Below are 25,500 nucleotides of genomic sequence, written 5' to 3' on the forward strand. Positions count from 1 at the left end.
TCTATGATCTCTCATAAAGCAGTTCACTACAATTGACTAAAATAACAGTTGAACCATTTACTAATTAATGTTAACATTTAAGTGAAATATATTTCAGTTGCTAAACTTGTTCAGCCAAGAGATTATTTGACCATTTATTTCAAAATATTAATTATATTTAGATTTTAACTTTAAACGACTGAAAAATGGTTACTGTAAAAGGGGTGAGTTGATTAAGATTTGCTTATTCCCTTTATATCCTAATACAACACAAACATTGTTCGTGTGCAGAATGTAATAAACCTGGTTGAGAACAAATCTATAAATTCCAATCACAGAAACACTGCTGAATAAAACACTGTTGCTAATAAACACCCATGTAACTTTAAAAAGTGATAAACTTGCATATAAGTTTATTGTATTATTTTCTGGGAAAGCACATATTGGCACACTACCATTCTTTTTCACTTTCAGAAGTGAAAGAATAAATGCCTTGGACAACAGCAACATGCATCTGTGTCTATATCTTTATTATACAACATTCAGCATAGACTGCATTTTACACATAATTGTAAAGTGATTACCTCAGTGGTGGAGAGTAACTTACAGTAAATGTAATTCATTACTGTACTTAAGTATTTCTATTTTGGGAGACTTTAACTTCACTATAGTTCAAAGTCAAATATCCTTTTTACTTAAATAAAAAGGAACGACTGATTTAGCAAAATTGTGTTATGAGCAGATTAAAACATAACTTGTGGTTAACTGTTTTGGACTTGTTTTGATTTCCAGGTGGTATCTACTTCTAAGAACATGCAATGCAGCCTCAGTAAAACAGCAAGCATAACATTTTGAGAGTAATAAATGATGGAAGAAACTCCTGACTAACTTGCCACATTTATGGCCCTATTTGCATAATTTATTTTAAGTAGTTGAAAAGAATGTTTTAGACTTATGATTTTTTTTTTTTTTTTTTAATAGATATCAGTATTTGACTCATCATTCGTCCAAAACTGGATTACCCAAGTTAGGCTTTCGCTCAGATCTTTTGCCCTGAGGCTCTTATTTAGGCGTTTCCACCCATCAAACCAATGCTGAATAAAGATTTGATTTTATTTGCAGATTGTTATGTATAATTTAGTGATTACTAATTAAAATGGAAATAAATCTTACAGAAAACTAAGCAACTGATTTGGATCCTGATCCAGTTTTTACATAGTTTTCCAAAATTGACTGTTAGATTTGGCTTAAACTACTAGGAAATTCACAATAAGAGCATATTACACTTAGTAAAACATGGTGGTGGCAGTATCAGTGCAGGTATTCTCTTCCGCTATAAAACTAAAAGTTTTGCAGTGTATTAGGCAAATAACTAAAATTATGACTTTAAAAGGGGGAGTTTATGCATAAAAAAGCCTTACAGTGTGATTTAAATCAATTCTCCAAAGAAGGATCAACTTTGCTCTACAGAAATGTAAAAGCCTGTTCTAAAGTTACCATACTGTATGTATTGTATGCATTGTATTAGTGAATCTGAAAACTTTGTGACAAATTGCAAAAAAATATAGGTAATCAGGACATACCAGTAACTTTTAATAGACACAAAGATATTTAACTATGGTACCAATTAAACAATGAAAACAACCCCCACACAAAAAATAAGCTTTGAAGCTTTGAGCAATGAAGAAAACATTTAATTTACACAATTTAAACTGAGGGTCACAAAAGCATTTTACAAACAGGAGAAATAGGTGGAAAAAAAATAATCGCTCAAGTTAACTTGAAAAGTACATGTATGAAATTAATTTCAAAAGGATGGTAAATACAAATGTTTAGTATTGTGATAAAGCACAATATTAGAATAACTGGAGACCAATATATATATATATATATATATATATGTCTTTAGTCCATGGATAGCCCTCACTTTGGAGGCTTTACTGTTGTCCCTCCTTTTTCTCTCCTGTCTCCATTCCACTTGAACTGCCAGTGCTGCCTTCTCTCTCTGAAGCCATCTAGAAATAATTAACAAGACAAAGGAGGGTTGTTAAAATAATAAAATTAAAAAAAACCTTGTGGTTTAGTACTAGATTTTGTTTGTACAGCAAAGAGAGATTTTCTATTGCAATGTGTCAAATTACCAAAGTCCTATTAAATAACAATACTTTTGGATATTGCCATCTTAAGTATACTCATTATTGTTCTTTAAATTACTATAAGACAAGGATTTCAAAGCAGACTGAGGTTAAGATGTGTTGTTCAAGCTACATCAACTGTACAGTTTTAATGAGCATGTGGCAGTACAATCTCGGCTGATAGAAAAATAACCCAACATTACAGTACCTTGAAAAAGTTTTCAGACCCCTAACCAATTATCTTATATTACTGAAAAACCAGTGCACCTAGTTGTTAAGATTAGTTGGGTGATGCTTGTGAGCTACAATTTTCAAATAATGCCACAGTTTCTAAATAGGATTTAGATCAGAACTTTAATAAGGCTTGAGATCATTGCCCTGGTGAAAGGTGAATTTTGAGGAATGGGAGGAGTTGTGTTTGCACCTCACAGACAGATTAGAGTTGTGTCATTTGTCTCATCTGACCAAAAACCTTCTCCCACATTAGATCTTTTTGTCACTCCATTTCCTGATTATTTTCCCATGTACTTCATCAGGATATCCAAACATATGATTGTACACTTTCCCTAATATATGCATTTTCATTACTTCATCTCTAAGCTCTATGAAATGCTCTTTCTTTAAATTTCCTTCAGATGACCTTGCCTTACCTTAGAACTTAGGTTTTTATCCAGAAATGGGTGAAAGTCACATAATAATGCTCAGGCAATAATGCAATAATAAAATAACTGTGTCCTTAATGCAATTTCTTTTATTGGTGAGCAGGCAACTTCCATATCACACATGCTAAATACTTAAGCAAGCAAGATAGTTCAGTTATTTTATTTTTCACAAATAATTATCGCTCCCACAATGCCAGCTTACATTTACCAATTTTGAGTTGCACTGTTTTAAAATAAAATTACCAACAGATTGAAATCTCAATGCACTATTTGTAATTCAGCAATTAGTCAAAGTGCTGAATCTATAACCTTTCTTTCAGTTTAATACGTTTGACTATTGGTATAGATTTTTGAGAACTTTAGCTTCGGCCAGCTTTACTTAGCATAAAAACAGTTTGACATCATATACTTAGTATTAATGAGAAAATTTCAGCATTATAAATCTCAGTAGTAGAAGTCTTATTATGTAGATACATATTTCTGAATTTGAGTAAATGAATAACCAAGCTTAACATAGGGAAACTTTTCATAGCAAAGATTATTTTCATTTTTCACTATGTTTCTACTATTTTACTATTATGAATTGAAAATTACGACAACTACTGTATTTTCCGGACTATAAGCCGCTACTTTTTTCCCACGCTTTGAACCTCGCGGCTTAAACAACGAAGTGGCTAATTTATGGATTTTTCCTGGGTTTTACCGGTTTCACACGCTTCAAGCCAAAAAACTGCGCCCCATAACATTAGACTAATGAAATGGCCGAAAGGGTTAAGGTGAACCAATGAAATTCTTTATATCAAATCGGGTGTGCTCCCACTGAATCGGCCCGCACCACATCATAAATATGGATGGGGTTCCTCTGACGTTTGACCTGCCTCTCACTCGCACTGTCAACAGGAAATGCAAATCATTCGTCACGCTGAAAACAACCGGGCATGAAAAAACACACTTCACCCGTGTTCTGAGCTGCACGGCATCAGGAGAAAAGGGTCCACCAGTGGTGATTTTTAAACGCACGACGATGCCAAAAGATAAACTCTCGAGAGAAATTGTTGTGAAAGGAAGGAGGAAGACGGTGAACAATGACTTTCTTGGTAGGCTACTGTTTAGATACAAGCCATGTTACAGTCACTGTCTTGCGTTAAAGCCTGTGTAAAGTTAATTAGTGACAATGTAGGCACCTGCGGCTTATAGACATGTGCGCTTATTTATGTTCAAAATGAAAATCTTTGTAAAATTCAGTGGGTGCGCCTTATATTTGGGTGCGCTTAATAGTCCGGAAATTACGGTATATGCATTAAAGCAAAATAAATCCAAAGCTTACTGGATTTTTTAAATATTTGGGAGAATAATTTACTATTTATTTAATATTTGTTAATTATTAAAAATAAGGATATAATAATGATTTATTTAAATATAAAACAAAAACTGCCAGTAAGAGGTGGCGAATAATTTTATGACAAAAGTCAAAAATACATACTGACCAATACCACAAGCGCAAGAGAGCTGTTTTATGAACCTGATTACAAACACATTCTTTTCATTCTTCTAATAATACAAATAATAATAATCGCAACTCCGGATTATGCCAAGTATCGCAAGAGTATAATCACAGTTCAACTACGCAGAAGTATTATATCCTTATTTTTAATAATTAACAAATAGTAAATAAATAGTAAATTATTCTCCCAAATATCATTCAATCACCTTTGCAGTGCATGTGTACAGAACATCGGAGTATTCAAACAGACTCACACAGCATACACACACACACACACAAAGCTGTTTAAAAACAATAGGTAAGTGCGATTGATTTTTGTTGTGTTTAATTAATACATTTAAAATTTTTATATTTTGTCACATAATTTAAAGCGTATTGATATTTTAGCCAAAGCATTCTAGATGCAGGATGACTTGCTGTGAGGTAAATATATTTTATTAAGTCTAAGTTTCTACGAGCTATAAACCATTATAATTGCTATTTTGTGAAGGTCTGTCATTACTGCTTTATTCACGATATGATTTTATGATTTAAAAAGATTTACTCTGACAACACAGGCGATTTATCATATGTATTTACAATTTTTTTTCAGATGAGTTTCAGATCAGCATTTACACTAAAAGGTAAGTACAAGTGATTTATTTTCTTAACAATTATAGCAGTTTAGTTTAATTACCACGATTAATTTGTATATTTTGTCATGTTATAATATATCTCTCACTGATCATTTTAACTAAAGCAATATGGTGTAATGTACTAAACTTTCTGTAAGATTTTATGCCAATTTAATATATATTTTATATATTACATTTATATTTTATCTCTGTAGCGTTCGGCGCTCAAAATCTATCGGTCAACCTTGACATTAACTCCAATCTCCATTTTGTAAGGATCGGTCAGTCTTCACAGTTCAGTCAGGGTGTACTATATGTGTACATGATTTTAGAAGTGTGTTTGAATGCTGTGAAACTTCCGAAACATCCTGTGACATTTCATGTTAGGGAGCCATACCAGGACCGATCGCCATCTTTGAAGGGCTGGAAAGGTCTTAGTTCGAAGAAACTTTTATTAAAGTAACCGCTGCCCCATACATTAGGGAAAACTTTGGAACTACCGTATTTTTCGGACTGTAAGCCGCTACTTTTTCCCCACGTTTTGAACCCTGTGGCTTATTTAAATTTCCGAACGGAAACGGAAACGAAAAAAAAAAAACCCACTTCACCTGTTTTGAGCTGCACGGCATCGGGAGAAAAAACTTTCCACCGGTGGTGATTTTTAAACGCACGACGATGCCAAAAGAAAAACTCCAGAGAGAAATAGTTGTGAAAGGAAGGAGGAAGACAGTGAACAATGACTTTCTTGGTAGGCTACTGTTTAGATACAAGCCGTTGTAACGCGTTGAGTCTGGGTCATGGGATAGCTCGCTAACTCCAGTTGCAACAGAAATCATAAGCACAGACAGGTTTCCAAAACTCGTGCTTTTTTATTTTTCCTGGCAACAGCGTTACGGGTTAGTCAAAGAAACTTAGAAATGAGCATCAGAAAATAATAAGGACATATTCCTCCATCTTGCACACATGCAGTAATAGCGGAAAAATTAGGCTGCAGGCTATTCCCAAAATGCCGCTCTGCTCTTAAAGGAGCCCCAGCATATTTCACCCGTTACACCGCGTAACAGGCACTGTCTTTCATTAAAGCCTGTGTGAAGTTCATTAGTTTCAGTGTAGACAGGTGCGGCTTATTTATGTTCAAAATAAAAATCTTTGTCAAATTCAGTGGGTGCGGCTTATATATTGGTGCGCCTAATAGTCTGGAAATTACGGTAATCACTGTTTTTTCCAGGAAAATGATCCAAAACACACTGCTCCAAAAAAGGTGATCGCTACAGAGGGTATTAACTGGGTGAAGCATGGTGTGGCATGCTCTGAAAAACTACATTTGAAAAGTAGCAAAACCAGCTATAAAGTCTGATTTAATTGCTGTCATTAATGTATTCTGGTTTGAGGAACAGAAGTGACATGCAACAAACAAAACAAAAACAAACAAGCCATGCTGGTGCTATAAAAAATATACAAATTTTATATAAAAAAAAAAAGAAAAAAGAAAGGTGTTCAAAAAAGCCATTGTTTCTCTCATTCTAGTTTTTTGGGAATAGTGGCGGTGTTGAAGCAGGGTGGCATATGGCATATCTCCAGTAAGGTGTTGAAGCTAAGTGTAAACTGGAGAAAACTGATCAGCACAGCAATCTCTGTGGATGGAGAGAGTCATTGTTGTGTTGGGGTAGAAGAGCGAGGGGGATGTTTAGCTGTTTAGAAGCCCCAGTTCCTGCTGGGGAGGGGGAGGTAAAGCTGACAAGTTAAAGTTGTGGTGAAAGATATTAGGACTGACCCCTTGCCCTTCAACAGGAGGGGTGGGGGTAGCCTTCTCCAGACAGAAGGAGAATCACTAGTTGAAAACTGCTGTTGTAGTCTCCCACTGTACAGCAGTTTAGCTTCTTTCACCACCTTGCTAAACTCATTTTGCCTCTTTAAACCTAATTTTTTTTTAGTCTGAGTTTTTTTGTAAACAGGGATTTGTCATTCTTGTAACTCACCCTGCTAGCTTTGTAACAGCCTGTAAATTATTAAAATAAAACAGACAACCAAATTTAAAACGTTACCCTGCTCAATCTGAGTAATCTCTAATATAATCTGTGCCGTTTAGCGTGACCTGTGCTGATATATGAGAAAGATTATATTTTTCATCAATAATGCCAGTGAAGTACAAAGCTTAGCCTACATAAATAGTAGTTTAGCATTAATAGGGCTGGCCTTTATTATTTACTGGTATTCTAGATTATTTCTGAATTTAGGCCTAATAAAACCTAGTAAAAGAACTTACACTTGACAGATCTTTTTCCCCTCTCACAAGTGGCATAGTCCTATGTTTAACCATGCAGAAAATATTTAAAAATATCTTTTATATACTTTAATTTGTTTATACCAATTTCCCATTTCTTTTCATTTAATAGCACTTAGACAGAATCTTATAATAAAAGATGATTGTAGTATTATTATTATTAACTAGGCAACATAAAAAAAGTAAATAAACAACGTTATTAAACGGTATTTATTCTAATGAAACCGTTTTCGGAATGTTCATAATAGAGAAGTACTTCAGGGTGAATGGGGAAACGATCCGATCTGGCTGTTTTTCAGGGGCTCTGTCTATTAAAAGCTCTGTTAATGTCTCTGTCCTGGATGGAGTGTGTCGTACTTGTGTTGGGGAGAAAAGAGGCAAAGGGTGTTGAGGTTATTAGCTGTGTAGAGACCCCATTACCTGCTGTATTGGAGGGGGTGAAGGTGATAAAGCTGTGGTGTTTTGAAGGATGATATTAGGGGTGTCCCACTGTCTTTCAAATCGACAGTATGCACCATCAATAAGTGGAATGTAAACACTGACCAGAATGAATGAACGAACTTGCACAGTGAGTAGAAGAGCTTATAGTTTATAAAAAAGACTCAAGATGAATCACAGACATCGCTGCACCAAATACTGTTAATGTAGAAACTAGGGGTGAAACGGTACATGCACTGCTTGTTTTAAATCCGTAGTGTGGGAAAGTTTCAGGTTTCCTGTGAAGTATGGCAGAAAAGGAGAGCGAGTCGCAGATAGGATGATAACAGTGTTTCGGCGTTTCGAGGCAGCTGTACATGAGTGGATATTTTGATGCCTTATTTATTTTAAAGCATTTTCATTAAAAGATTTCGAAACATTAAATGTTTTTCTTTTGTTTTACCAGAGAGTTGGGCTTAACCTTTAAAAGTTTAATATATAGTCTCCTAATTAAAAAGTTTTATTTTTCATAATTCTAATTATGCACTTTCATATCACAAGAAGCTTTTCAGTTCTGTAACTGACTGTGACCAAACACTACTGCCTGTTCAAAATAAACAGGAAAAAAGCAAGCACTAGGGATTTTTTGCTTATTTCTGTTGCACTGAACCTGTATCGAACCGTGACCCCACATACCAAGGTACGTACCGAACCGTGACTTCAGTCTACCATTACACCCCTAGTAGAAACTAATTCCTCCACCCTTCATCTTGCCAAAGTTCCGTGCTGCGGTTGGAATACTAGGTGCAGCGCATAACACAGCCACGTTGCCATGAAGCGCATAACAGAGGACGAAGAAAAATCTCTGTGTTACAAACTAGACAAACTACGGCTTCTGGTAGGGAAAAACAAAGTAAACACACACTGGAAGGAAATATTCCTGGCAGCGGTGTACGATACCCGCGTTGGCGGAGGCACACCGGTTCTACTCTCCTCCGGAGTTTTATGTTTGGGGATCCATTGACCAGAATGTCAAGTAAAATCAAAGATGTCTCAATAAACTCAGGAAATAAGTCATTAGGAACTGTAGCGCTGATGTTTATCAGCTCTTCTCTGGTGAATGAGTAACAACACCTGGTAACAACTCATTTTAACGAACACAAATACAATAGGGTTAGGGTAGAGCACCAAGACAAGGTAGCCATCTAGGTGTTAAACTTGTCCTATAAATTAAACTTTCTTTCGGCTTCTCCCGTTAGGGGTCGCCACAGCGGATCCTCCGCATGTTTGATTTGGCACATGTTTTACGCTGGATGCCCTTCCTAACGCAACCCTCCCCAATTTATCCGGGCTTGGGACCGGCACTGAGAGTGGCTGGGGATGGTTCCCTGACCGGGAATCGAACCCGGGTCGCAGCGGTGAGAGCGCTGCATCTTAACCACTAGACAACGTAAACATTTAAATAATCCTATGAACTTAACACAATATAGACCCTACAGCAATGTCCAAACACCCATGACACCCATGTTAAAACAATCAATAACTGAATCAATCATAATTTATCTCTATTTAAGCTTTACATACACAATATACTTAAAACTGTTCTCGCATTTATGAGCTCGGCCGCTTGCTATCAATAGGTGCCTCCATATTATTGGCTTCAGTAAATGCTATAAGTGAGAAGGAAACGCGACTGTGCCTTACTGGTAAAGTACTTCATGTGCCAGAGAAATTCACTACGTGGCGCGTTTTGGCGCAACAAGCTGTGGGATAAATTTTTTCTTTACACACATTCCTAATGGCCAGATCAGTAACATGTCATCCACAAATGCAGGTCAACGCTCCATCATGCAAAGAAGCAGCCATATGTGAACATGTTTTAGAAATGCCACTATCTTCTCTAATTAAAAGCTCATTTAAAATAAACTGAGGCAAAGTTTAAAACTGTTCTGTAGTCAGAAGAATTAAAAACTGAAAAACTTTTTGGAAATCATGGATCCTCTATACTAAAGAGGAGAGGGAGACCATCTGGCTTGTTATCGGCGCTCAGTTAAAAAGAATTAGTGCCTATTAAATAGTGCGATATGGTGCGAAGGGTGGGAAATGGTGTGGCCACCCTTTGCATGCAAAACAGCAATAATCTTTCTAGGTACACTTCCTTACAAATTTTGAAGAAACTTTAGGGGTCAATCACCACTGAGAGTACTCCTTGTTCTCAATGCTAAGGATAGTTCTTAATAGAGGTCAACCAATATGGGTTTTTCTCTGGCTGATGCCAGTATTTAGAAATCACGGCACCCGATTGCCAATATTTGATGCAGATTTCTTTTGCCAGATCCCCCCCCTTTCATCTCATAAAATCTAATAAGACATGACACAGACAATTGCTTAAACATTTATTAAACAACACAAGCCTCTCTAATCTGTGCACTTGTTAGCAGACTTTGGTCCCTGAGCCTACCCTAAACTACAGCTGGTTCAAGACAGTTCCAAAAACATGCTCTCTTCCCTGCTCCAATTGTTATTCTCATTCCCTCTCCAAACGTTATTCTCATTCTCTTTGTTGGCTTTAGTTTTTCGAACAGCTGGCTTCAGTTGGACGGCATTAAAGCTTAGCAAATTACCAAAGGAACACGCTTGTTATTCTTGCAACTTAGCATGCATGACTAAAAAAAACTATGAATTCTTTAGTAATGATCAAAGCAGGTACAAACAGTGCTTGCTTTATATATTGACAGTTCTAGCTCTCACGGTTTCCCTGTTTGGATGCGGAATACAGATTACTGCCACCTGCTGGTATAGGAAAGAAAGTTATGTTCTCTCACACACGTGCAGAAAGTACACGCACAGTTTGGTGCGTCAGATGCACCTGCTCAATAATTGGCTTAATTTACAGCACAATCAGCCAATGCCGATAAATAAAAAAAATGCTAATAATCGACCTGATTCATTGGCCGGCCAATTAATCCAGTGGACCTCTAGTTGTTGACATTGCATGTTTGCGGTCAGTGTCCTTCTGCAGACATTGTTCAGCAGTGATTGGGTAGGTTTCTGGCAACATGTCAAACTTGGTAACTCATTTTAAACAGCACCACACAAATGTGAATACAGATGGTCCCCACGTTACGATGGTTCGATTTACGTTTTTTCCATCTTATGATGACTATAGTGATACGACAATTTAAAAATATTAACTATTTTGTGCAACAGGCACAGGCAGCAGTGTACAATGTACATATCGTACATTGTACACTGCTACCTGTGCCTGTTTCACAAAATAGTTAATATTTTTAAATTGTCGAGGCGCAGCTGGGATGAGCGCAACTCTCGCCCTGTGAGATGCCCCACTCTCGCTAGCAGTCAACGGAGTAAAGTTTGTCTGTGTGTATTTCTTTGTGAAAAAAGCATGTCTTCCAAGCACCTAAGTATGTCTCCTGCTTGTAGTGGGGGAGGAAGGTCATCAGATTAGAGCAGAAAATGAAAATTATAGCATTAAGCAGGAAAAACGGTCAGTTATAGTACCATCTTCAATTTATATTTTTTACTTATGATGGGGCCGTCGTAACGTAAAACTGTTTGCTAACCTCAGGACAGTCGCACTGAACTGTTCTGGCGTGACTCGCAAGTATCAAGTTGCACAATCAACTTGTTAGTGACATAGTGATGATTCAATTAAACTGGATCGAACAAACAATCTAAAAGCAGCAAAAAACCGCAGCAGTAAACGATTATATTTTTGGTCACTATTGTGGTTTTAAGCGAATGTTTATGCATTTGTACACCAGTGCATATTTTTTTTTAAGCCTGTTAGCTTTGCTAACTTCGTTCCTCAATTATTTAAAATAATGTGATTTACTGCGGTTTTACTACACTACAGTACATTTCTGTTTGACCATTTGTGTTAATTTTTGGAAATTGTATTTCATTAATAAAATATTGCATTAAATAATTTAACATATCATTAAATTAATAAACAATAGAAATGCATGTAAAGCACAAAGTAAAAGCTTATAGTTCTTGAGAGTTAATATCTTGATATCTTAATATCAAGATACTCTTGAGAGTATATATAACAAATCCTAAACAAGAAAAGGCTTTTTATTTGCTGAATGCGATTTTGATCCAAATTAACAATGACTGCGCCAAGATTAAGTTCCGTCAGCACTGCTTTGATAAACCCTACATGCATTTGCAGTCACTGTCTTGAAATAAGTTGCTTCCCAGACTGATCTGCTGTTTTTCTGGCATTACTTTTAAATTAATTAGACCAGGTGGACCCGTTACAATTAATTCTAACAGCATATGCCTACTACAGTTTGTACCCTTAGATGCTATTGGAACTATTTGCATTGCACATAATGAAAATTTATGTGACCTTTTATTTTATAGAATGAGAACCTTTGCTTAAATCACATTGTAGTGTTGTTATATTATAAAATTGGAAAGATTGTGACAAATCTATTCATACATTACCTTCTTATAAGCCATTTCAAAGAGCTTGAGTGATGCTTGCTGTAGACCTGTGGCTGCCTGTTTGATGCTTTCTCCAGTCTCTAGGTCCTTCCGTGTAAGCAGATCTCTCACTTTAGTGATCTCATCCTGAAGCTTCTTGCACTGAGGCAATACGTTAAAATTACATGAGTTATAACTATTTATTGTGCTTTGTGCATAAATTTGTAAATAAAACACTTCACTGTACCTCTTCAGTTGGTAGTTGGTCTTTAAACTCCTCCATCTTTGACTCTGTATCATGGACAATGCCTTCAGCCATGTTAACAGCCTCAACCCGATCCTAGTCAGAATGAACATTTACAAATGATGCTGAAACCAATGTGATGTTCCAAACTCACCTTGCATTTTTACTTAGGAATATGTTCACCTAATGAGCTAACATTTTTGCAGTCTTCCAATCAGCCAAAATGTAGCAGCAGCATCTTGCATTTTAGAAGGAGCATGATGGAACTGTTACTTTTAGGTTGTGAATGAATGACACTTAATTCAGTTCACATCCACTTTCTTAAAACTAGCCTGCATTGATGTAACTTAGAGTAAGGATCAGTGAACAAGTCTGCAAAATCTGTTTTGGTAAATTTGATTAGAGTGACTAAAGTGAAATGAAATTTATTCTGCTACTGTACAAGAACTGGACAACACTGATATGACAATTTAGAGATGAAATGAGTTAAGGTCTTAAACAGCTTACACTTTTTGATTTACCAAATTGGTTACAAGGCTAAAATGTATATACTTGATCCCAGAACTCTTTGCTGATGTCTGTAGTTCTTTGTGAAAGCTAATCTAATATACCAGTGGTTACGTTTTTCTAGGGCAGCTCTCTAGTCTTTGTATTATATTTAACAAACACAGTCTTCACAGAGAAATCTTAGGGTTCAAACCTCACATTCAAAACTGTTTAAATCAATTACAAATCACCTGCACATCAAGAAACACCTGTCCTATATGCTTTATTGATTGAAAAAAATGTGTGTTTCAGTGAAAAGTATTCAGACCCCCTTAAATTTTTCACTCCGTTATATTGCAGTCTTTTGCTAAAATCATTTAAGTTATTTTCTTTTCCTCATTAATGTACACATAGCACCCCATATTGACAGAAAAACACAGAATTGTTGATATTTGCAGATTTATTAAAAAAGAAAAACTGAAATATCACATGGTCCTAAGTATTCAGACCCTTTGATGTGACACTCATATTTAACTCAGGTGCTATCCATTTCTTCTGATCATCCTGGAGATGGTTCTACACCTTCATTTGAGTCCAGCTGTTTGATTTTACTGATTGGACTTGATTAAAAGCCACACACCTGTCTATATAAGACCTTACAGATCACAATGCATGTCAGAGCAAATGAGAATCATGAGGTCAAAGTACATGCCTGAAGAGCTCAGAAACAGAATTGTGGCAAGACACAGATCTGGCCAAGGTTACAAAAATATTTCTGCTGCACTTAAGGTTCCTAAGAGCACAGTGGTCGACCAGAAGCCTTCCTAGAGCTGGCCGTCCAACCAAACTGAGCTATCGGGGGAGAAAAGCCCTGATGAGAGGTAAAGAAGAACCCAAAGATCACTGTGGCTGAGCTCCAGAGATGCAGTGGGGAGATGGAAGAAAGTTGTAGAAAGTCAACCCATTACTGCAGCCCTCCACCAGTCGGGGCTTTATGGCAGAGTGGCCCAACGGAAGCCTCTCCTCAGTGCAAGACACATGAAAGCCCGCATGGAGTTTGCTTAAAAATAAATAAATAAATAAATAAAAAAACACACCTGAAGGACTCCAAGATGGTGAGATAAGATTCTCTGGTCTGATGAGACCAAGATAGAACTTTTTGACCTTAATTCCAAGCAGTATGTGTGAAGAAACCAGGCACTGCTCATCACCTGTTTAATACAGTCCCAACAGTGAAGCATGGGTGTTTTTCAGCTGCAGGGAAAGGACGACTAGTTGGAATCGAGGGAAAGATGAATGCGGCCAAGTACAGGGATATCCTGGACGAAAACCTTCTCCAGAGTGCTCTGGACCTCAGACTGGGCCGAAGGTTTACCTTCCAACAAGACAATGACCCTAAGCACACAGCTAAAATAACGAAGGAGTGGCTTCACAACAACTCCGTGACTGTTCTTGAATGGCCCAGCCAGAGCCCTGACTTAAACCCAACTGAGCATCTCTGGAGAGACCTAAAAATGGCTGTCCACCAACATTTACCATCCAACCTGACAGAACTGGAAAGGATCTGCAAGGAGGAATAGCAGAGGATCCCCAAATCCAGGTGTGAAAGACTTGTTGCATCTTTCTGAAAAAGACTCATGGCTGTATTAGATCAAAAGGGGGCTTCTACTAAATACTAAGGAAAGGGTCTGAATACTTAGGACCATGTGATTTCAGTATTTCTTTTTTAATAAATCTGCAACAATGTCAACAATTCTGTGTTTTGCTATGTGTACATTGATGAGGAAGAAAAATAAACTTATGATTTTAGCAAATGGCTGCAATATAACAGAGTGAAAAATGTAAGGGGGTCTGAAAACTTCCGGTACCCACTTTATATCAAAAGCATAAGAATCTTGCCTTTCTAGTACCTTTGTAGGGAACTGAATATCTGATAAAAAAAAAGCTGAATTACCTTCCTCTTTCTGTCCTCCTCTGCATGCTTTTCAGCATTCTTAATCATATTCTCAATGTCATCTTTACTGAGACCACCAGAGGATTGAATGACAACTAGAAAAAATATTGAGAAAAGAAATGCAAATTACCTATAAGGTTTACTGAAACAAATCACTAGTTCTGACAAACCCCAAATCTTACTCTGCTGTTCACGCCCAGTGCCTTTGTCTTTAGCAGAAACATGCACAATTCCATTAGCATCAATATCAAAAGTGACTTCAATTTGTGGAACACCACGTGGAGCAGGAGGGATGCCAACCTAAAACAGTAAAAGAATGTGTCCCAAATGGTTCTTTTTTTATTATTATTATTTTTGTAATACACAAAAAAAGTGAACAAAAGGTATAAGTATATATTTATTCATTTTAAAAGTAACAAAAGAGACAAAGTTTAAGTATAAAAGACAATTTCAGTAATCTTTTTACTTTCATTTCACAGCCTTCCAAAGCAACTTACAATCATCTAATTTATACTACTAAGGGCCTTTTCTCGGAGGCTTAACACTATCACTAGAGATTTGAAGATGTAACCATACAAATACCTCAAAGAACAAAAGATGTAATTCTATTTTAATAAACAAAATGTATACGTTATGACTTACCAGTGTGAACTGTCCTAGGATCTTATTATCCACTGCCATTTCACGCTCACCTTGGCAAACTTTAATTTCTACTTGTGTTTGCCCATCAGCAGCAGTAGAAAACACCTGATTAGATTAGAAAGATCCGATATAACTGAAATTAATTATTAAAGCCTCCTATGTATTTTAACACCAATTTTGTTAAAATCTTCAAAAATAATAAAAATCAAATTATTTAGAAGATTTAGGACAAACCACATGTGCTACAGGCTAAATCATGGGCCTTAAAGATTTTTGTGTAAATTATTGCATTATTTAGAAATTAGCTTGTGTCATTTAGTCTAAAAGAAATTACCTGGCTTTTTTTGGTGGGAATGGTTGTATTACGGTTGATAAGTTTGGTGAACACACCACCCAGAGTTTCAATTCCCAAAGAGAGAGGAGTGACATCCAACAAGAGCACATCTGTCACATCTCCAGCCAACACACCCCCCTGGATGGCTGCCCCAACAGCCACAGCTTCATCTGGGTTAACAGATTTACTTGGAGCCCTACCAAACAGATCCTGTACTGTTTGCTGAACCTAAACGTGGAAAGTTATTACTTAATTATTTAAGCAGTAAAATAAAGATGCAGCAACACTAATTTGGCCTGAAAATCAGCTTGCATTAATAATTTTCCCTACACAATCTTGCAAAGATGTTATGTTTATGAAAAATATAATTAAAGTTTTCAATCTAACATTTATGTACATTTATGCATAGTGTCTAGGGCTACAACAACCAATCGATAAAATCAATAATTAAATTTGTTGTTAAAGAATGCTGTTATCGATTAGTTGGGCTGCTCAAGCTACGGGTTAGCGTGAAGGCAAGATAACAGTATAACAATAGTTTAATGAAGTGCTATTGTGTCAACTGTTTGCTAACTTCGGGACAGACGCATTAGATCTGTGACACGCAAGCATCAGGTTGCACAATCACCTCGCCTGCAACATAGTAATGGATTCAATTAAAATGGTGTAAACAAGCACTAAATATAAAAGCAGCAAATAATGATTCTGAAACGATTGTCACTTTTTTTTAGCAAATGCTTATGCATTTATTTATTTTTTTTTTTTTTTACACCAATGCCTATTTTTTTCCATTTCTTTTCGTTTCTGTTTCATTCTCTTTTTATAGCATAGAACAGTTTTTCCTTTTTTGTGAACTGCTGACAATATTTCTCCTAAATTCAAAATATAACTATTGTTAGAGTGTATATTTAAAGGAAATGACAACCAATCAAAATAACCCAAGAACATGCAGCTTTATAACTCAATAAAGCTAAATGCAAATAATTTTTAAACAAATTGCGTTAATGCTTTAGCTAAATAAAATTAAGAAATCAGTATTTGGTAGAATAACCCTGATTTGCAATTACAGCTTTTATGCTTTTTAGCATGCTAACTGGTGTAGAGCATGCCAAAACATGTTTTAGCTCAATCTCCAGACCATCACTGCTCTAGCTGTAGGGCATGGCGCATCTATTCCTCTGATTTGGGGAACATTGTCTTAGCAGAATGGAAGCAAATGTTCCTCTAGAACATCCCTGTACATGGCTTTATTCATGGGTCCTTCAGAAAGACAAATCTATCCAATTCCAGACTGATGCACAGACAGATCATCACTGACCCTCCTTCATGTTTTACAGTTGGTGCAAGACACTGTGGGTTGTAGGCATCTCCAAGTCTCTGCTGAAAATTGGACTCATCAGAAAAAATGACCTTGCTTAGGTCTGCTACAGTCCAACTTCCTGTGGTCTTTTGCAAACTTCAGCCTGGCTCTTCTTTGCTTTTCACTGATGACGGGCTTTTTTTCTGGCTTTGTATGACTTCAGCCATGCGTGTAGAAGCCTGTTTCAAACTGTTCTTGCCATGCACTTAACAACAGTGGCAAACTAAACTGAGGGTAAAGTCACTTGAGTTTAGGCTATGGTTCTTGATTGACATTCAAATAAGTTTCTCGCTTGTTACTGACCCGTTTGCAGCTCTCCCAGGTTGTAGCTTTGTTGTTCCCAGTTGCTTGATCTTGTTTTTGTGGACTGCCATCTTTGAAGATGTTAAGGAAAGAAGCAACTTGATGCTCACTGAATCCTTGTGCCGGTAAAGCTAGCCACCCCCCAAAACCTTTCTACTTGTTACTGTTTTCTGGCATGTTCAATGTTTATTTTTACATTTCCAATTACCTTTGAAAGACTTCTAGCACTTTTTTTTTTTTTTTTTACATCCAATTGGTCACACTGCAGAGGAGAGTGTTGATTACAGCAGTGATTTTTTTTTTTACTTTTCCCCATTAAATAGGATTGGATATAGGTGATCACCAAATCAGTAGCTCATTAAGCAGAATAAGGTGTGCTTGTGTAAAAATTAAACAAAGAAGGCATGGAATGCTCATCATACTCCGAGAGATGCTGATTTAGGTGTAAACTGCAGTGGTCATTTTATTCCAGAGCTGTTTGTTTCGAATTGCTAATTAAATTACAACGGTCATATTCTAATAATTGCTTAAATGGTTAGATGGAATTTTCTGAATTAACTATACCAATGTGAGCAAAGTACACTTATAGAGAAGTGAATAGTACCATTCCATGGTTCATTTTACACCCTGTACTCAGAAAAACTTTTGAACAGTTTGGGACATATTTACCTTTGGCATACGAGTCATGCCCCCCACCAGCAAAACTTCTCCGATATCACTCTTAGAAACATCAGCATCTTGCATGGCCTTCTGACATGGGGCCACAGTCCTTCTAATTAGATCTCCTACAATACCCTCAAACTGGGCACGGTTAAGTTTCATGTTCAAGTGTTTAGGACCAGAGCTGTCCATTGTTAAGTAAGGTAGGTTGATGTCAGTCTGTATGGCAAAAAGAGAGAGAGAGAATTTTATATATTTAACAACAATAAAGAATGCAATTTATTTTTCTTATTTTCTCTCTAATTATGATAGAAGAAATGAGGGCTAATATAGAATGTAATAAAGCATTACTCTTTCACAATAGAGAGTTTTAGTAGCACTACATATACCAGCACTCTCATCTGCAATACAATGGCATCACAATCTAACTTTGTACACAAATTTTGTAAACATTTTAAACAACTTAAATGAAAGTTATATGATCTGCAACAGAATTAAAGATGAGTATTGTTTACAGAACCAGAGTTGATGAACATTGGGTAGTTTTATTTTGCATGTTTAATAAAATAAAAAAATATTGTTTAATTAAATTAAAGTAATTTTACATTAATACAGTAATTTAAAAACCGTCAGTCCACTTGAAAAACATTTAAATGATATTGGATTTTGAAAATGGCCAAAAAAGGAGAATGATCACAGCAAAATGAATTGACGTACTAAGTGCTAAGTCCATATAAATCTTAAACAGCTTTTCTCCCCAACAAACTTTGCAAAACACAAATGTCTACATTAAGTAGAGTTGAACAATTGAAATCAAACGATTCTGTTAAAAAAAACAAAAAAAAAAACAACAGGAACCAACCTGCAGAGAAGAAGAAAGTTCACATTTGGCCTTCTCAGCTGCCTCTCGCAATCTTTGCAATGCCATGTTGTCTCTTGTTAGATCAACACCCGACTAAGGTAAATAAAAATATAATAAAATAAAAAGGAAAAAAGAAACAAAAAAAAAAGAACAGTGATTGATACTGGATTGGCAATTATATGCTAAATAAAATACATTACATAGCACTGTATTAAAACATCTGACATTACAAAATGGCTGTCATTGTGAAATGTGTACAATCAAAACTTGATGGCAATGGAGATTCTATGCCTCGCAATACTTTTAAATTGACTATACAAAGAAGGAGCTATTTTAGACATTTTATCTTGGTGTAACATTGCTATGAATAATAATGAGAATCTCAACCTGATCGTCATAGATAGCCAGAAAACTAACCAGAATGTCCTAAAAACATTGCTTAAGTCTAGGATTAAAGTATACTTGTTTAAGCCACTCGTTAATATTTTTCCTTAAATAAATAAAAGATGTGGAGGGTTTACAGGCAAGAATATGTTGTTAAACTGGGAAATCTATTTTTAGGCGGTAACTTTCTGCCGTCCCCCTGTTCTTCCTTTCCCGAACTCAAAGTGTAAATAGCCTTCAGGCTATTCTACCATTAATGCTTCATGACGACAGTCCAATAGCACCCCTCTGAAACCCCTACTAAGATATTATTGATCGTTGGCAAACATGTTTTAAAAGCAATTAGTTCAAAAGCCACCTTAAAAATAAATGCATAAAAGGTAACCTATCAAGAATGTGAGCTATCCCATATCCTTTTTGATAAACACTAGCCTTTGTTGCTAGCTCTCATTTTAGTTATATTTAGTTATATGTATGCTTTCCACGTTTAATACAAATGCAATTAAGCACATATGAGTTACAGTTTCTTGACATTACTAAGCTATACCACATTACAATTGATTGACATGTTATGTACAAATATGGAAATGTTTTGACGATTATTAAAGCTCATTCTCTAGTAGTGACCTCAATTAGCAAAAATATATCAACGTGCATTTGTATATTATACAAATAAGAAACAAAAATAATCTCAGCCACAAACAAATGGGCTTGAGCTACTGGAGTTTGGCTTTAACTAAGGAATTGTATAGTATTGTATATACTGTATACCAAATATTGTAGCATTCAGGTGAAAAGGCATTCCCACTAAAAATTCCCATTTATAAGCCAAGTTAAGCAAAGTTTTTGCCCTTTTTCAAACAAGATAAATAAGGTTTTATTATTTTTATTTTGAATACTCTGCTAGCGATTGTTTAGCCAAAATTGTATATGTGCAAAAAATATACATACAAACCTCTCTTTTGAACTCTTTCACTATATGCCTTAGCAGATACTGATCGAAATCTTCACCACCTAAGAATGTGTCCCCATTGGTAGATTTCACTTCAAAAACTCCTTTTTGAATCTCTAAAATTGAAATATCAAATGTGCCTCCTCCAAGATCATACACTGCAATTCTGTAAGGCAACAAACAGAAGTGAATTAATAATATGCAAATGGCAACAATGGTAAGTGATTGTTCGACAAGTTTCACACACTTACACTTTGTCCTGAGTCTTTTCAAGTCCATATGCCAAAGCAGCTGCTGTAGGCTCATTGATGACTCTCAGCACATTTAGACCTGCAATCTGGCCAGCATCTTTGGTTGCCTGTAATCAATGCAGCATATTGTATATATGTTTATATACAGTTTATATACAGTACTGTTTAAGGCAAAAGTTTAAGGCAAGTGTGAAAAAATGCTGTAAAGCAAAAATGTTTTAAACAAATAGGTGTTTTAGACTATTTATTTATCCATTTACAAAAATAATTAAATGACCAAAAAATAAATCCAAATTAATCACTCTGTGGTATAGCCACCTTTTGCCTGAAAAACAGAATCAATTTGTTCTATGTACAGTTGCACAGTTTTTGAAGGAAATTGGCAGGTAGGTTGTTCCAAACATCTTTGCGTACCAACCACAGATTTTCTATGAATGTAATTCCTGTCTCTACATGCAATCCCAGATAGACTTGATTCTGGAAACAGATCGTGGGGACAAACCATCACTTCCAGTACTCTTTGTTGATTTTTCTGCACTCAAAATCTCTTAATGATATTGGCTGTATGTTGTATAATCAGATCTCAGCATTGAGAACACTATTACGCCTGACCAACTCTTCAATTCCAATCTGCAGAAATGCAGCCTCAATCTTGCAAGGAAGTTCAGAGATATATGGCTTTTAGGCTGTAATTCTCCCATGAAGACCATCTCTGGCAAGACATCTCTGGACAGTAGATGGAGGTACCTGGGTCCCACTGATTTCTGCAAGGTGTTTGCTGATGGCACTATGCATCTGTTATGTATTTTTTATCTAATGCATTATGTTTCCTTGGCCAACCACGGCATCTATAGTCCTCAACATTGCCTTTTACTTTGTGATTCTTCAAAATAGCTTGAACAGCACATCTTGAAAGCCCAGTGTGCTTTGAAATCTTTGCCTGGCAGACTTTGCTGATACAGAATAACTACACTGTGTCTTGTTGCTGTGCTCAGTCTTGCCATGATGTATGACCTATGACATGAAATTTTCTTCCACCTCCTCACCTTAAGAGCAGAGGCATGCTCATGCTGTTTTAAGTTTGATCATTAGCACCTGCTAAGCAGCAGACTGGTGGTTTGCACCTTTAGCATGGCTATGTAGCCCTGCCTCTGTCATGTTTAAAATGTCAAACATGTGTACATTTTGCATGACCAGGGTCTTGATCTCCCTCAATTCAACCCTATTCATCTTAAAGCCAAACATTATTAAATTGCTATTTTCCTGGAATTGCACATGTCCACTACATAAGTATAAGCTGCAGCTGAGCGTTGCTATTACCCCTTGCAGAGAACTTCATGTGAGGTAAAAGAAATTAAAATTATGTTTCTAAAACTTTATTTTTCCAAAACATTTTAGGCTGGGAAATTGCTATTTTACATGGCTTTTAAAGGTTTTTCATAGCCATACGAACCCTGTAAAATACCCCCCTTAACTTCCTTCTATTTAATTCTACATGCCTTTGGTTACTTGCCATATTTTTGATAAGCCCAATCTTTTGCAGCAGAAAGAGACCTTCGAGCAAATTATATTTTTATTTGCAGCCCATGCTGATATTACTAGGATAGCCTTATGTCATCTCCAAACTACTGCTCACTAGGGATGTAATGATGCACATATTTGTACCAAAGTGTTTCGATACAGGGCTTTCGGTGCACATATGTACAGAATGCAAACCTTTTTAAGTGTGGAACATAATAAAAATTTAGTTCCCATGTGAACATAATAAATGGAGGACCGCAAGTTTGCTTTTTCTCCGGCTCCAGCTTTATTCTGGACTGCCTGGAGCTGGTTAAAAAGGTTTAAATCCCCAGTATGTGAGCATGATATGATCCATCATGAATACTTTAAACAAGAGGTGCAGGCTATTTGCTGGTACAGTGCATATAAAATGTCTACTCACTTATGAGTAGACAAGTTTTAAAAATAAAGACAGAAATAACAACAAAGTATATGTCTGACGACTTGTTAAGTCTTTGTGATTTTCCAACAAACAAAAATCTAGGGTTAGAAATTTTTTTTTATAATTCTGAACATTTTAATTTAAAGGAAATAAACCGTGATTGCATAAGTCTACATACCCATCCCAACTAATACTTTGCCTTAATTATGGCCCAACTCAATTCAAATGCACCCAGTGTTTATAGGGGAAAAATGGATCCAATGAGAATGTGTGTGTATGCACGGCATGGACTGCATTACGTGTCAGCCCTAGAAAACCATGTAGCATATTTTCCAGAAATGGATGAGTGGTACTGAGGAGAAAGCATGAGAGGGATGTACAAGAATCTCTTCATTCAACGTTATTCAATCCAGTGCAACAACTAGGTTTTGTGGGAAAATGAAAGAACTTAATTGAATTACCAAAGCTAAACAATTAGCTAAAAACATTCATGCAAATAAAAAAAGTTTATTGTTGTACAAACAAATGCATAAGGGAAATAATTGCCTACTCAGGTTTATTTTTGGGTTTAACTTTTAAAATAGTAGGCATCTTCATTGTTTGTCAGCACTACACTTAATGTGTTCTGCGTTAAGAAGTCAATTAACAATACAACCTCAACAATCACTTTAGGATGTTCCTGTTAGCTGTGATGGTTCTTTTAGGCCACTGTTCCAAACCCAGGAAATATTTTACATATTCAATTTTAAGAGACACTCTGTGATAAGTTTCCTATAATTAGATGGAACAAATCGACTATTTAAACATATATCTGTAATTCCTTGACAATATATGGTATATTTTTTGCTAAAGTTCTAGTAGATGCCAGCTCGCAAACATCCCGAACCATCTAGAGACGTACCAGTGCCATTTGGATCCCGCTACATGTGTGGAGTTTGACATTGGACCACCTGGAGTGTTTAAAGGCTTTGGCATGGAGAAGCTGATGCTGGATCTGTGATGATCACAAATGCTGAGCTTATAAAACTAGGAGCTACTAACCATATAGACTGTATAAGACTGCAGAAAGAACATCACTTATAATCTTATACTCCAGTAATCATGTTAGTTCTCACTCTCCAGTGTTCTGTATTGTTGAAAGATTTATGATCAAACTCTTGATGTCACCCAAATGAGGATGGGTTCCCCTTTTGAGTCCGGTTCCTCTCAAGGTTTCTTCCTCATAACATCTAAGGGAGTTTTTCCTTGCCACAGTCGCCACGGCTTGCTCATCAGGGACAAATTCACACCATTCACCTTAACTGTTGATTTGTGTAAAGCTGCTTTGAGACAATGTCTGTTGTGAAAAGCGCTATACAAATAAAAAAAAATAACTTAAACCCCATGCGATACAATTAAATGTACAGTTTTCCATTTGTGGTGTTGTACAGATGCAAAAGCATGAACAGTATGACTGTCCAAACTTTTATGAATCTGACTATATATAATTGCTAGGACTTGTGTGGAGCCTTTACCTGTCTCTGAGAATCATTAAAATAAGCTGGTACAGTGACAACAGCATTTTTCACCATATGGCCCAAATAGTTCTCTGTAAAAAAAGCAACAATTAACACAAATAAACACATGCTATTTAAAAAAAATTTTATTATAATATTTTTTTTTTAGAAATCTGTATTGTTGGAGATATTGTCTTAATATTTTAAAAAGGGACTCTTACCTGAAGTCTCTTTCATCTTTATCAGAATAAAGGCCCCAACCTGGCTAGGGGAGTAAAGCCTTCCATGAGCCTCTATCCAGGCATCTCCATTTGATGCACGTACTATCTTATATGGGACATTCTTTCTGTAAACAAAGAACCATATGAAATGTCTGATGTGTAATACACCCTCCTTACTAACTGAAGTAAAAATAACAGTCAAATGTTTACTTTTGCATTGGCACTTGAATTGCAATTACATCACCAGGGAAAACAAATCTTAACAAGCTGCTTACTCAGTGTGTTGACTGCAGCATGTTTATAGTTTCGCTTGTGAGTTATATATTATTTAGCTTAATGACAGGAGAAGGGATGGGTACAGAGAACCATTATAATTTTTTCATTTTCTATCCCTGAATGTTAAATCACGTGACCGATGTTTGTTCATTGTACGCGTGATATCCATGCGCATGTGTGGTGTGTGCTTGTGTGCAGACAATCAGTCATGGTGGCAAGGTTGACAAAATTAAGAGACACCAATATATGCAGAAGTGTAACAGTGAACAAAGGAGCCAACACTATTAATACAGTGTAACAAACAAAACAGGCTTTTACTGAAAGAAATGCGTTGTATTTACCATGTCTCTGTCATCTCCCAGCTCTAACTGAAACTGCCCTGCCTCAGCCTCAAGCGAAGGTAACCTTCATTATAAAATAAGTCTTTAGACAGTACCAAAAATCCTCCAGGACACCACATCAGTTTTAAAATGTCAATAGAAATATGAATAATACCACAGGAAGCTTCGAAAGGGTTTCACTGTCAGTGAGGAATGAGACGGAGACACTGCCTCAGATAACCAGGGGTAGCTCATTTACCATAGCAATGCGGGAATTAGGCAATTTTTTATGTGGTGGAAATGGCCTTCCATAGATTCAAGCCAAAGAAAACGACAAAGTTTGCGATAATTTCAAACTACAACAAAGAAAGCACCATACAGCGCATTTACATTTTTATAGAGTTAAGTGAACTCTAAAAAGTAACTAAATGCACTAAATGGGTTTAGTTTTCAAAGATACACTTGTATGCAATTTCAGCAATAAAGTAAATTTTTCTAAAAAGAAAAATTTACAAAATAAAAGAATAGGATACTTCTTATCCGATTACTTGAATAATCAATGGAATAATCGGTAGAATAGCTGATTACTAAAACAATCTATAGCATTGTAGCATTGTAAGCAAGCATACAATTAGCAAAAATAGTTATTCATGTGGGAGATAAAGACATTCCTTAATCAGTCAGAGTTTACATTGTAAAAGTTCATCCTAATGCCATATGTCAGCAGCTTACAGCTGTTTATGGTCACAATACTGCAGGATGTCCA

At 36.1% G+C, this 25,500-nt stretch overlaps 1 protein-coding gene across 1 annotated transcript in view; it reads right to left on the reverse strand.

Moving 5' to 3' along the window:
* Positions 1–1,542: 1,542 nt before the first annotated feature.
* Positions 1,543–25,500, reverse strand: part of LOC310736626 (stress-70 protein, mitochondrial) — a 52,140-nt gene continuing 28,182 nt past the window's right edge. Inside the window, exons 5-17 of the mRNA XM_083560296.1 lie at positions 24,139–24,263; positions 23,936–24,009; positions 20,480–20,586; positions 20,232–20,394; positions 18,893–18,985; positions 18,040–18,249; positions 15,708–15,935; positions 15,374–15,478; positions 14,914–15,031; positions 14,732–14,826; positions 12,295–12,387; positions 12,069–12,209; positions 1,543–1,994 (exon numbers count right to left, since the gene is read on the reverse strand). Of these exons, the coding sequence (XP_083416422.1) occupies positions 1,917–1,994; positions 12,069–12,209; positions 12,295–12,387; positions 14,732–14,826; positions 14,914–15,031; positions 15,374–15,478; positions 15,708–15,935; positions 18,040–18,249; positions 18,893–18,985; positions 20,232–20,394; positions 20,480–20,586; positions 23,936–24,009; positions 24,139–24,263 (1,630 nt within the window). The 3' untranslated portion in view covers positions 1,543–1,916. The remainder of the gene's footprint in view (positions 1,995–12,068; positions 12,210–12,294; positions 12,388–14,731; positions 14,827–14,913; positions 15,032–15,373; positions 15,479–15,707; positions 15,936–18,039; positions 18,250–18,892; positions 18,986–20,231; positions 20,395–20,479; positions 20,587–23,935; positions 24,010–24,138; positions 24,264–25,500) is intronic.

This window comes from Silurus aristotelis (assembly GCF_946808225.1).
Source record: "Silurus aristotelis genome assembly, chromosome: 14".
NCBI classification, from domain to species: domain Eukaryota; kingdom Metazoa; phylum Chordata; class Actinopteri; order Siluriformes; family Siluridae; genus Silurus; species Silurus aristotelis.